The sequence below is a fragment of the Lithobates pipiens genome, unplaced genomic scaffold (genome assembly GCF_037356315.1).
Source record: "Lithobates pipiens isolate NorthernLeopardFrog02 unplaced genomic scaffold, aLitPip1_a1.2 Scaffold_35, whole genome shotgun sequence".
In the NCBI taxonomy this organism is placed as follows: Eukaryota; Metazoa; Chordata; class Amphibia; order Anura; family Ranidae; genus Lithobates; species Lithobates pipiens.
Window position 1 is genome coordinate 14,115,821 of NW_027507811.1, and position 14,285 is coordinate 14,130,105.

The 14,285-nt window shown below is 48.7% G+C and overlaps 2 protein-coding genes across 5 annotated transcripts in view; one reads left to right on the forward strand and one right to left on the reverse strand.

Annotated features, from left to right (window-relative positions):
- The window catches only part of LOC143955614 (uncharacterized), a 347,615-nt gene that overhangs the window by 272,879 nt on the left and 60,451 nt on the right, over positions 1-14,285 (reverse strand). The window contains exons 2-7 of one of the 4 annotated variants that reach the window (XM_077465708.1): positions 13,270-13,433; positions 10,688-10,825; positions 10,476-10,599; positions 10,085-10,359; positions 9,871-10,006; positions 5,356-9,763 (exon numbers count right to left, since the gene is read on the reverse strand). In XM_077465708.1, the coding sequence (XP_077321834.1) occupies positions 8,484-9,763; positions 9,871-10,006; positions 10,085-10,359; positions 10,476-10,599; positions 10,688-10,825; positions 13,270-13,356 (2,040 nt within the window). In that variant the 5' untranslated portion in view covers positions 13,357-13,433 and the 3' untranslated portion in view covers positions 5,356-8,483. Of the gene's footprint in view, positions 1-5,355; positions 9,764-9,870; positions 10,007-10,084; positions 10,360-10,475; positions 10,600-10,687; positions 10,826-13,269; positions 13,434-14,285 lie in introns of those variants that run through there. The other 3 variants (XM_077465705.1, XM_077465704.1, XM_077465703.1) reach the window with 3 other exon arrangements.
- LOC143955619 (uncharacterized) overlaps positions 1-14,285 on the forward strand; it is a 106,269-nt gene that overhangs the window by 50,252 nt on the left and 41,732 nt on the right. The gene's annotated exons all lie outside the window — the stretch shown is intronic.

Here is a 14,285-nt window from a genome sequence, read left to right on the forward strand (position 1 = left end):
CTTGCTCACCTCTTCTGATGTTTAGGAAGTCCTTGTTCTCTTCTGATGTTTAGGAAGTCCTTGCTCTCCTCTTCTGATGTTTAGGAAGTCCTTGCTCACCTCTTCTGATGTTTAGGAAGTCCTTGTTCTCTTCTGATGTTTAGGAAGTCCTTGTTCTCGTCTGATGTTTAGGAAGTCCTTGTTCTCGTCTGATGTTTAGGAAGTCCATGCTCACCTCTTCTAATGCTTAGGAAGTCCTTGTTCTCTTCTGATGTTTAGGAAGTGCTTGTTCTTTCCTGATGTTTAGGAAGTCCATGCTCACCTCTTCTGATGTTTAGGAAGTACTTGCTCTCCTCTTGTGATGTTTAGGAAGTCCTTGCTCACCTCTTCTGATGTTTAGGAAGTCCTTGCTCACCTCTTCTGATGTTTAGGAAGTCCTTGTTCTCTTCTGATGTTTAGGAAGTCCTTGTTCTCTTCTGATGTTTAGGAAGTCCTTGTTCTCTTCTGATGTTTAGGAAGTCCTTGTTCTCTTCTGATGTTTAGGAAGTCCTTGTTCTCATCTGATGTTTAGGAAGTCCTTGTTCTCTTCTGATGTTTAGGAAGTCCATGCTCACCTCTTCTAATGCTTAGGAAGTCCTTGTTCTCTTCTGATGTTTAGGAAGTGCTTGTTCTTTTCTGATGTTTAGGAAGTTCATGCTCACCTCTTCTGATGTTTAGGAAGTCCTTGTTCTCTTCTGATGTTTAGGAAGTCCTTGTTCTCTTCTGATGTTTAGGAAGTCCTTGCTCTCTTCTTCTGATGTTTAGGAAGTCCTTGTTCTCTTCTGATGTTTAGGAAGTCCTTGTTCTCTTCTGATGTTTAGGAAGTCCTTGTTCTCTTCTGATGTTTAGGACGACTTTGTTCTCTTCTGATGTTTAGGAAGACTTTGTTCTCTTCTGATGTTTAGGAAGTCCTTGTTCTCATCTGATGTTTAGGAAGTCCTTGCTCTCCTCTTCTGATGTTTAGGAAGTCCTTGCTCACCTCTTCTGATGTTTAGGAAGTCCTTGCTCTCTTCTTCTGATGTTTAGGAAGTCCTTGCTCTCCTCTTCTGATGTTTAGGAAGTCCTTGTTCTCTTCTGATGTTTAGGAAGTCCTTGTTCTCCCTCTTCTGATGTTTAGGAAGTTCTCAACTAGGGTTCCTCCAGAGATTGCTAGGGGTTCCTTCAGCATTGGGCAATTTCTGCCTCTGAGATAAGTTCCCACTGACACCATTGATCTTTTTAACTATCTGTAAGGAGGTAATTCTTCCCAATGACCCAAAAACGTAAGAAGCATTCTTCCTCAACTAGGGTTCCATGGAACCCTTGGTTCCTCCTGAGGTTGCTAGGGGTTCTTTGAGCAATGAGCAATTTCTGCCTCTCAGATAAATTCCCACTGACACCATTGATCTTTTTAGCTATTTGTAAGGGGGTAATTCTTCCCAATGACCACAAGTGTAAGGAGCATTCTTCCTACTGACCATCACACTGGGTTCCTCGAGACCGGAGAACTATTTTGAGGGTTCCTCTGGGCGTAAAACAGTCTTTCTCAACTTTTTCAACACAAAGATCTCTCTATTTCTATAACGGTGGACCCCACCGACTGTGTCCCAGCTACTTACCTACGCTTGGGTTGTCCGGTGTTCTAAAAATCGATGGAACCTCACCGCCGATGACAGATTGTTTATCGGTTTATTACCAATAGAAGACTGTCTTATAGAGCAAGTGGTTCTTAAGCTTCCAGTCCTCACGGACCCCCAACAGGCCATGTTTGCAGGTTTTCCTTTATCTTGCACAGGTGCTTTGAATCAGAGTCACTGGCTCGGTATTTGAGGACAGCTATTTTATCCCACAGAAATTCCCAAAACATGGCCTGTTGGGGGTACTTGAGGACCGAAGTTGAGAACCCCTGTTATAGAGCGCTGACGTAGTCTGCGGCTTAGTACAAAACACAGAATCTGCAACAGGGGGGGGGGGGGGGGGAACCCCTCATAATGAGAACAGGGGTGGTGGGAACCCCTCATAATGAGAACAGGGATGGTGGGAACCCCTCATAATGAGAACAGGGATGGTGGGAACCCCTCATAATGAGAACAGGGATGGTGGGAACCCCTCATAATGAGAACAGGGGTGGTGGGAACCCCTCATAATGAGAACAGGGATGGTGGGAACCCCTCATAATGAGAACAGGGGTGGTGGGAACCCCTCATAATGAGAACAGGGATGGTGGGAACCCCTCATAATGAGAACAGGGGTGGTGGGAACCCCTCATAATGAGAACAGGGATGGTGGGAACCCCTCATAATGAGAACAGGGATGGTGGGAACCACTCATAATGAGAACAGGGATGGTGGGAACCCCTCATAATGAGAACAGGGGTGGTGGGAACCCCTCATAATGAAAACAGGGATGGTGGGAACCCCTCATAATGAGAACAGGGATGGTGGGAACCTCTCATAATGAGAACAGGGATGGTGGGAACCCCTCATAATGAGACAGGGATGGTGGGAACCCCTCATAATGAGAACAGGGATGGTGGGAACCCCTCATAATGAGAACAGGGATGGTGGGAACCCCTCATAATGAGAACAGGGATGGTGGGAACCCCTCATAATGAGAACAGGGATGGTGGGAACCCCTCATAATGAGAACAGGGATGGTGGGAACCCCTCATAATGAGATCAGGGATGGTGGGAACCTCTCATAATGAGAACGGGGATGGTGGGAACCTCTCATAATGAGAACAGGGATGGTGGGAACTATTCATAACAGACAGAAGGGATGGTGAGAACCTCTTATAATATACACAACAGATATAGTAAGAACCCGTAGTAATGAGGACAGCAGGGATGGTGGGAACCCCTCAGAATGAGGACAGTAGAGATGGTGGAAGCCCATCATGATGGACACAGTACAGGGATGGTGGGAACCCCTCATAATGGGGACAACAGGGATGGTGGGGACCCCTCATAATGGGGACAGCAGGGATGGTGGGAACCCCTCATAATGGGGACAGCAGGGATGGTGGGAACCCCTCATAATGAGGACAGCAGGGATGGTGGGAACCCCTCATAATGAGAACAGGGATGGTGGGAACCTCTCATAATGAGAACAGGGATGGTGGGAACCTCCCATAATGAGAACAGGGATGGTGGGAACCTCTCATAATGAGAACAGGGGTGGTGGGAACCCCTCATAATGAGAACAGGGATGGTGGGAACCCCTCATAATGAGAACAGGGATGGTGGGAACCTCTCATAATGAGAACAGGGATGGTGGTAACCCCTCATAATGAGAACAGGGATGGTGGGAACCCCTCATAATGAGAACAGGGATGGTGGGAACCACTCATAATGAGAACAGGGATGGTGGGAACCCCTCATAATGAGAACAGGGATGGTGGGAACCCCTCATAATGAGAACAGGGATGGTGGGAACTATTCATAACAGACAGAAGGGATGGTGAGAACCTCTTATAATATACACAACAGATATAGTAAGAACCCGTAGTAATGAGAACAGCAGGGATGGTGGGAACCCCTCAGAATGGGGACAGTAGAGATGGTGGAAACCCATCATGATGGACACAGTACAGGGATGGTGGGAACCCCTCATAATGAGAACAGGGATGGTGGGAACCCCTCATAATGGGGACATCAGGGATGGTGGGAACCCCTCATAATGGGGACAGCAGGGATGGTGAGAACCCCTCATAATGGGGAGAGCAGGGATGGTGGGAACCCCTCATGATGAGGACATCAGGGATGGTGGGGACCCCTCATAATGGGGACAGCAGGGATGGTGGGAACCCCTCATAATGGGGACAGCAGGGATGGTGGGAACCCCTCATAATGGGGACATCAGGGATGGTGGGAACCCCTCATAACAGACAGAAGGGATGGTGAGAACCTCTTATAATACACAACAGCGATAGTGGGAACCTATAGTAATGAGAACAGCAGGGATGGTGGGAACCCCTGAAAATGGGACAGCAGGGATGGTGAGAACCCCTCATAAAAGACACAGCAAGCGATGATGGGAACTCATCATAATGGGGACAGCAGGGATGGTGGGAACCCCTCATAATGGGGACAACAGGGATGGTGGGAACCCCTCATAATGGGGACAACAGGGATGGTGGGAACCCCTCATAATGGGGACAACAGGGATGGTGAGAACCCCTCATAATGGGGACAGCAGGGATGGTGAGAGCCCCTCATAATGGGGAGAGCAAGGATGGTGGGAACCCCTCAGAATGGGGACAGTAGAGATGGTGGAAACCCATCATGATGGACACAGCACAGGGATGGTGGGAACTCCTCATAATGAGAACAGGGATGGTGGGAACTCCTCATAACAGACAGAAGGGATGGTGAGAACCTCTTATAATACACAACAGAGATAGTGGGAACCCGTAGTAATGAGAACAGCAGGGATGGTGGGAACCCCTCATAATGAGAAGAAGGATGGCGGGAACCCCTCATAAAAGACACAGCAAGCGATGATGGGAACTCCTCATAATGGGGACAGCAGGGATGACGGGAACCAATCATGATGGACACAGCAAGGGTGGTAGGAACTCATTATTATGTGGACAACAGGGATGGTGGGAACCCCTCATAATGGGAACAGGGATGGTGGGAACCCCTCATAATGGGGACAGCAGGGATGGTGGGAACCCCTCATAATGGCGACAGCCGGGATGGTGGGAACCCCTCAATAATTAGACAATAGGGATGGTGGGCATCTCTCATAATGAGGAGAGCAGGGATGGAGGGAACCTCTCACAATGGGGACAAAACAGGGATGGTGGGAACCCCTGAAAAAGGAGACAGTGGGGATGGTGGGAACCCCTCATAATGAGGACAGTGGGGATGGTGGGAAACTCTCATAATGAGGACAGTGGGGATGGTGGGAACCCCTCATTATGGGAACAGTAGGGATGGTGGGAACCCCTCATAAGGGGCATAGCAATGTTAGTGAGAACCCCTTCTAATGGGTATAGCAGGGATGGTGGGAACCCCACTTATTGAGGACAATAATCTTTTCTATTACTTACCTCCACTGAATTCCCACTTTCTGGTCTTCTCAGGAACTGGTGATGTAGCCTGGAGCTCACTGGTGCCCCCTGTGGAGGCCACTTGAGATTTCTCTAGAAGGCCCCTGGTGATGTAGCCTTCCCAGGGGGCACCAGTGAGCTCCAGGCCACATCACCAGCCCATCCAGTGAGATCTCAGGTAGTTAAGTTCCATTTAAGCCGGCAACGAGGCCTCGGAAGACATTTCTGGGTTCTTACTAATGGGCACTTATCTTTTTTGAAGGCTACACCCCACCCCCCCAAAAAATGACTCCACCCCATGCTTTGTTTTTCATATGATGTCTTTAATTCCAGTTCATTGTAGGATCTACCAGACGTGAAGATGGAAGACACAGAAGATACCTAAAGCTCAAACCGATATACGTGATAGAGAGAGAGAGAGAGAGAGAGAGAGAGAGAGAGAGAGAGAGAGACACCTCCAGAACAAATCACCAACACCCCTCCCCCCTCCAGTACACACAATGGCAGACAAATACAGTAAAAACCCAGCAGTTTCTGCACTTTGCCAGAATCGGGCTGTTAAGTTTTTTTTGTTTTTCCCCCTCACCGGGTTCAATTTATTAATAGGTCTAATTACCAATTGAAATGACTCACAGAGCCATACAGAGCAGGGAGGGGGAGGAGTCATGAGGTGAACATTTTATGCTTGAGTTATTGAGCTCTGTAAACACCAGGAGTTGTCAGGTTAAAAACAACATCACTGCTCAGTATTGTAGTGATATAGGGGTGGAAGGAGCTAGAGCATGGGGGGGGGGGGGCATCCCAGGAAATGTCCAATGAGGAGGAATCTTCAGGTGATTGCTCCATCTCCCTATGTGACCCCTCCCCCCCTCTCAACATGTATCCTGAGCTCCTCTATCCCACCGACAGACCCGATACCCACATGGCAGGTGTTGATGGGTAGAGAGGGAGGAGGCCAGTGAATGTATGTTCACCAACCTTTCCTGGTTAGTAAGAATCTAGGAAGGACAAGAATTAAGGGTCTAATATACCCCTGATGTCTCATTAAAAAGAGAATGTCACAGTATATATATATATATATATGCTATCACATAGGGGGCTATTGGAGGAGCCCAGCTATATAGAAGACCACCAGCAATTCCTCAAAGCTGAACCAATGATGGGACACTATTCCTCCCACTGACACCAATGACGGGGGCACTATATCTCCAACTGATACCAATGATGGGGCACTATTCCTCCCACTGATATCAATCATGGGGCAATATTCCTACCACTGATACTAATGATGGGGCACTATTCCTCCAACTGACACCAATGGGGCACTATTGATACCAATGATGGGGCACTATTCCTCCCACTGACACCAATAATGGGGCACTATTCCTCTCACTGATACCAATGATGGGACACTATTCCTCCCACTGATACCAATGATGGGGCACTATTCCTCCCACTGATACCAATGATGGGGCACTATTCCTCCCATTGATACCAACGATGGGGCACTATTCCTCCCACTGATACCAATGATGGGGCACTCTATCTCCCAATGACACCAATAATGGGGCACTGTTCCTCCCACTGACACCACTAATGATGCACTATTCCTCCCACTGATACCAATGATGGGGCACTATTCCTCCCACTGACACCAATGATGGGGCACTATGCCTCCCACTGACACCAATGATGGGGCACTATTCCTTCCACTAACATTAATGATGGGGCACTATGCCTCCCACTGACACCAATGATGGGGCACTATTCCATCCACTGACACTAATGATGGGGCACTATGCCGCCCACTGACACCAATAATGGGGCAGTGGGAGGGGAGGGGTGGGGGAGCAAAGCACAGAAATTGCCCTGTTTATCAGTCCATAAATTGCCCTCTATTATCTTTACTAAGAGGCTCATTCTGATTAGGGATGAGGCTCCCAGTGCTACCTGGCCAGTGTCTACCACCTCCTGGCAGAGTAGAGCCGGGACGTCAGATGTCAATGCTTAGCAAATAGCCCAGAGGCTTTTCACAGTCTTGTAGGTGCTCGGGACTACATTTGTTGGACGAATGTCACAAGCATTCGTCCAGCCTGCACCAATTTTTCCTGTATTTTCTCTAATATGATTATTTTCTGACTGCCAGCTCCATCTAGTGGCCAAAAGGCAGTGTTTTTTTCCCCCGAAATAGCTCAATCAGAAAAAAAAACACAACAGCATTTTGGCCACTAGATGGAGCTGACGATCAAAGGAAATAATCCTACCAGAGAAAATGCGGGGAACAATTCTGTTGGCTGGGCGAATGCTTGTGACATTGGAAAAACTCATAGACCTCTTAGTGTTTAAGGAAAGTATGGCTAAGCACTGACACCCATGTGCATCGCTCATCTATCGCCTCCAACAGGCGGTCAGCATGGGCCTAATGGAGAGGCACTTAGAAACACTACTGAGGCCCTGACCCAACTCCAGTCAGTTCAATATGATCTCTATGGTGCAGTCAATTGGGTGTCCAGGGGAAGCCTTTCCCGGGTGCACAAACAACTTCTGTGTTGTGAGATCTCAGATGCGAACTTCAGAGCCTCTAGATGCCCCCAATCGCTTGGAGATCCAGATCTGGCTCCACAGCAGTTCCAAGAGCTCTCAGGTGTTCACAAAATTTCTAATCCTCTAGACACACCCAATCATTTAGAGATCTGGATTTGAATCTACGGTAGTTCCAAGAGCTCTCCAGTGTTCCCCAAATTTCACTTCCTCTAGATGCCCCCAATCACTTGGATGCGGATTTGAATCTACGGTAGTTCCAAGAGCTCTCCAGCGTTCACCAACTTTCACGTCCTCTAGATGCCCCCAATCACTTGGAGATGTGGATTTGAATCTACGGTAGTTCCAAGAGCTCTCCAGTGTTCACCAACTTTCACGTCCTCTAGATGCCCCCAATCACTTGGAGATCCAAATTTGAATCTATGGTTGTTCCAAGAGCTCTCAGGTGTTCACCAAATTTCACTTCCTCTAGATGCCCCCAATCACTTGGAGATCTGAATTTGAATCTACGGTAGTTCCAAGAGCTCTCTGGTGTTCACCAAATTTCACATCCTCTAGATGCCCCCAATCACTTGGAGACCTGGATTTGAATCTACGGTAGTTCCAAGAGCTCTCCGGTGTTCACCAAATTTCACTTCCTCTAGATGCCCCCAATCACTTGGAGATCCAAATTCAAATCTATGGTTGTTCCAAGAGCTCTCAGGTGTTCACCAAATTTCACTTCCTCTAGATGCCCCCAATCACTTGGAGATCTGGATTTGAATCTATGGTAGTTCCAAGAGCTCTCCGGTGTTCACCAAATTTCACGTCCTCTAGATGCCCCCAATCACTTGGAGATCTGGATTTGATTCTATGGTAGTTCCAAGAGCTCTCAGGTGTTCACCAAATTTCACTGCTGCAAGCTCTCTGGTGTTCGCCCGCTTTCAGAATCCCCGTCCTGTCCCCCGGGACCCTCAGCCTCTTTGTGCTGTTGCATGTGTTTAACAAGCTGTGTCTTCCTCTGGAACCTTTTCCCACACTGCAAACAAGGGAAGGGCCGCTCGCCCGTGTGTGTCCTCCGGTGTGCCACCAAGTCCGCGTGGCGTGAGAAACACTTGTTGCACTCCGAGCACGAGTGCGGTTTCTCTCCTGTGTGGATCCTCATGTGGTTGACCAGCGTCGGTTTGTGGCCAAAGCATTTGCCGCACACCGAGCAGGAAAAGGGCTTCTCCCCCGTGTGAGACCTTTGGTGAGCGATCAACTGGGACTCCACCGCATAGTTCTTCCCGCAGTAGGAGCACGTGTAAGGCTTGGCCCCCACGTGCCCCCTCAGGTGCTGGACGAGCTGCGACTTGCCCCGGAAGCACTTCCCGCAGTGGCTGCAGGCGTACGGCTTCACTCCCGTGTGGACCTTCCAGTGTTTATTCAGCCCCGATTTACCCGAGAAACACTTCCCGCACTCCGAGCAGGAATACGGCTTCTCCCCCGTGTGAAACCTCTCGTGTGCGGTGAGCTGCGACCTGTCCACGAAGCACTTCCCACAGTCTGGGCAAGAGAAAGGGCGCTCCCCCGTGTGGGACCTCCGATGCCTCAGGAGGTGGGACTTCCGGGAGAAGCCTTTCCCGCACTCAAAGCAGGAGAAAGGAAACTCCCCGGAGTGGGTGAACTCGTGAGTCTGCAGGTCGGACTTCTTGGCAAAGCCTCTGCCGCACTCGGAGCATTTGAACGGCCGGTCGCCGACGTGGGTGGTCTGGTGGACATTAAGGTGAGTCCTGCGCAAGAATCGCTTCCCGCACACGAGGCACGGGAACGGCCGCTCGCCTGTGTGGACCTTCTGGTGGCCGCGGAGGGTGGACTTGGACGTGAAGCATTTGCCGCATTCGGAACAGGAAAACATCTCGCTGCCTCGATCTCGGGCCTTGTGGAGCGCGGCGTCTGTTGGACTGAGGGAGGCTTCCTCGGGATTAGAGGGATCCGCTATTCTGTAGGCATTGTAACGCCCCGGATGGACTTTCCGAGTGGGAAATTTGCGGCTCGGGTCTGTAGATCCGTCCGCCCTGCGAAGTCTCGTGTTGGGGGTGATGGGGTTTTCCGCTCGGTAGTCTTGTGCGAAGCCACCATCTTCCATTTTACGATATGGCGGTAAGGAGAGACAATGGTCCAGGGTGGTTTTGACGCTGTGCCCATAGGCTAAACACAAAAAAAAGAAAGATTCATCAGCTTGATAGGACTGATCTTTGTTACTTCCCCCCACCCCGAAGCGTCAAAAAAATAACTGTTGTGAGTCCATCGTTTACCTGTCTCGAAATCCGAAGAAAAGTCCTCCTCTTTAATTGTCACCATCATCACCTCCTCCTCCGTAGACAGCCGATCGCCTATCACATTCGTCTTTTCTTCTTCTGCTTTACGCTCATCTTTCATATCAAGTCCAACCTAAAGCCACAAAATAACATCTTAATCTTTGATGCCAAAGAGTTTTCCATCACTTTGGAGACTCCCTGGCCCACCTACCTGATGATGGTGGGGGATGGTGTGATCTTCCTGTGTGGGATTCCGGGAATACAGAAGACGGGGACATCTCTCTGGTGGGTTCACGTTACTGGATCCATCTACCTTATGATGAGGAAGGTGTTGATCTTCTTGTGTGGAATCCCGGGAATACAGAGGATGAAGACCTCTCTCTGGTGGGTTCACGTTACTGGATCCATCTACCTGATCATGATGAGGGTTGGTGGAATACAGAGGACAGGAACATCTCTCTGGTGGGTTCCCATTACTGGATCCATCTGTAGGAAACACACACACTGACTGAATACATTGTTTCTATGTGTTTATCAGATGATGGGGGATCTAGGTGGAGCCTCCGTACTGCTCTCTCCTTTACAATAAAGTCTCCTCTTACCCGGTGATGTGAGGGGCGGCTGATTGTCCATCATGACGTCCTTGTAGAGATCCTTGTGTCCTTCTAAATACTCCCACTCCTCCATGGAGAAATAGACAGTGACATCCTGACACCTTATAGGAACCTGACACACACAATGATACAGTCACCATCCAGACACATCCCTTGTCTGTTACTGGATAATCTCCCAGAATTCCCAGAATCCTCCTCACCTCTCCTGTCAGCAGCTCCATCATCTTCTCGGTGACTTCCAGAATCTTTCGCTTCTTGTGTTTCTCCGGAGTCAGGGAGTGAAGTGGAGGCACTGTGATCGTCATGTGGTCACCAAACTTCTTGACAGCAGGGAAACTCTGTATTGGAACAGAAATAGCAATGTCACTCAACCAATGGCATACATAGGGGGAGAGGGTGTGCAGGTACATACTCCTGACCCCTGCATTCTGTGTGTTATACACTCCTCGCCCCTGAAATCTGTGGATACACACTGCTGACCCCTGCACTCTGTGCCTTATACACTCTTCGCCCCTGAAATCTGTGGATACACATTCCCGGGCCCCTGCACTCTGTATGTTATACCCTCCTTGTCCCTGAAATCTGTGGATACACACTCTGACCCCTGCACTGTGTGTGCTATACACTCCTCGCTCCTGAAATCTGTGGATACACACTCTGACCCCTGCACTGTGTGTGCTATACACTCCTCGCTCCTGAAATCTGTGGATACACACTCTGACCCCTGCACCGTGTCTTATACACTCCTCGCTCCTGAAATATGTGGATACATACTTCTGACCCCTTCACTGTGTGTGTTATACACTCCTCGCTCCTGAAATCTGTGGATACATACTCCTGACCCCTTCACTGTGTGTGTTATACACTCTCCACTCCTGAAATCTGTGGATACATACTCCTGACCCCTTCACTGTGTGTTATACACTCCTCGCTCCTGAAATCTGTGGATACACACTCTGACCCCTGCACCGTGTGTCTTATACACTGTTCTCGCTCCTGAAATATGTGGATACATACTCCTGACCCCTTCACTGTGTGTGTTATACACTCCACGCTCCTGAAATCTGTGGATACATACTCCTGACCCCTTCACTGTGTGTGTTATACACTCCCCACTCCTGAAATCTGTGGATACATACTCCTGACCCCTTCACTGTGTGTGTTATACACTCCTCGCTCCTGAAATCTGTGGATACATACTCCTGACGGCAACCCTGTGTCCTGCATTATGCACTCCTGGGATCAGCACTCTATGGCTCCTGCACGATCTGCGATACACATGTCCCTGAGCCCTGCACTCTCTCCATGACATACTTCTGAGCCTTGCACTCTGTGCGGGCGATGCACACTCCTGACCCCTACATTTTCTTGGGATAGAAGGGGGTTGTTAAAAAAAAAAAATTATCGGCCTTGGGTGCCAGATATGCTAGGTACCCCACTGCATGTGACCTCCCAGAATCCTCCTCACCTCTCCGGTCAGGTCCGTGTTTTATTAATAGAGATAAGAGTGATGTCATGTGACCTCCCAGAATCCTCCTCACCTCTCCGGTCAGGTCTGTGTTTTATTAATAGAGATAAGAGTGATGTCATGTGACCTCCCAGAATCCTCCTCACCTCTCCGGTCAGGTCCGTGTTTTATTAATAGAGATAAGAGTGAAGTCATGTGACCTCCCAGAATCCTCCTCACCTCTCCGGTCAGGTCCGTGTTTTATTAATAGAGATAAGAGTGAAGTCATGTGACCTCCCAGAATCCTCCTCACCTCTCCGGTCAGGTCCGTGTTTTATTAATAGAGATAAGAGTGATGTCATGTGACCTCCCAGAATCCTCCTCACCTCTCCGGTCAGGTCCGTGTTTTATTAATAGAGATAAGAGTGAAGTCATGTGACCTCCCAGAATCCTCCTCACCTCTCCGGTCAGGTCCGTGTTTTATTAATAGAGATAAGAGTGAAGTCATGTGACCTCCCAGAATCCTCCTCACCTCTCCGGTCAGGTCTGTGTTTTATTAATAGAGATAAGAGTGATGTCATGTGACCTCCCAGAATCCTCCTCACCTCTCCGGTCAGGTCTGTGTTTTATTAATAGAGATAAGAGTGATGTCATGTGACCTCCCAGAATCCTCCTCACCTATCCGGTCAGGTCTGTGTTTTATTAATAGAGATAAGAGTGATGTCATGTGACCTCCCAGAATCCTCCTCACCTCTCCGGTCAGGTCTGTGTTTTATTAATAGAGATAAGAGTGACGTCATGTGACCTCCCAGAATCCTCCTCACCTCTCCGGTCAGGTCCGTGTTTTATTAATAGAGATAAGAGTGAAGTCATGTGACCTCCCAGAATCCTCCTCACCTCTCCGGTCAGGTCTGTGTTTTATTAATAGAGATAAGAGTGATGTCATGTGACCTCCCAGAATCCTCCTCACCTCTCCGGTCAGGTCTGTGTTTTATTAATAGAGATAAGAGTGATGTCATGTGACCTCCCAGAATCCTCCTCACCTCTCCGGTCAGGTCTGTGTTTTATTAATAGAGATAAGAGTGACGTCATGTGACCTCCCAGAATCCTCCTCACCTCTCCGGTCAGGTCCGTGTTTTATTAATAGAGATAAGAGTGAAGTCATGTGACCTCCCAGAATCCTCCTCACCTCTCCGGTCAGGTCTGTGTTTTATTAATAGAGATAAGAGTGATGTCATGTGACCTCCCAGAATCCTCCTCACCTCTCCGGTCAGGTCTGTGTTTTATTAATAGAGATAAGAGTGATGTCATGTGACCTCCCAGAATCCTCCTCACCTCTCCGGTCAGAAGGCAGATGATCTCCAGGGTGAGGTCAAATATCCTCTCCATTATAGTACTCTTTTCCGTCCTCCGTACCATCATTAGGCGGCCTATGTAATAATTCTTCTACAAGCGGTTCCGCCCTCCGTTTCTTACACGGCGCTCACAGCTTAGCTGACCTAAAAACCAAGGAGAAGCCGACTGTGTTATAAATATATATATATATATATACAGAATCTCACAAAAGTAAGTACACCCCTCACATTTCTGTAATTATTTTCTTCTCTCTTTTCATGTGACAACACTGAAGAAATGACACTTGTCTACAATGTAAAGTAGTGAGTGTACAGCTTGTATAACAGTGTACATTTGCCGTCCCCTCAAAATAACTCAACACACAGCCATTAATGTCTAAACCGCTGGCCACAAAAAGTCAGTACACCCCTAAGTGAAAATGTCCAAATTGGGCCCAAAGTCTCAATATTTTGTGTGACCGCCATTATTTTCCAGCACTGCCTTAACCCTCTTGGGCATGGAGGTCACCAGAGCTTCACAGGTCACCACTGGAGTCCTCTTCTACTCCTCCATTATGACATCACAGAGCTGGTGGATGTTAGAGACCTTGCGCTCCTCCATCTTCCGTTTGAGGATGTCCCACAGATGCTCAATAGGATTTAGGTCTGGAGACATGCTTGGCCAGTCCATCACCTTTTACCCTCAGCTTCTTTAGCAAGGCAGTGGTGGTGTTGGAGGTGTGTTTGGGGTGGTTATCATGTTGGAATACTACCCTGCGGCCCAGTCTCTGAAGGGAGGGGATCATGCTCTGCTTCAGTATGTCACAGTACATGTTGGCATTCATGGTTCCCTCAATGATCTGTAGCTCCCCAGTGCCGGCAGCACTCATGCAGCCCCAGACCATGACACTCCCACCACCATGCTTGACTGTAGACAAGACACACTTGTCTTTGTCCTCCTCACCTGGTTGCCCCCACACACGCCTGACACCATCTGACACCAAATAAGTTTATCTT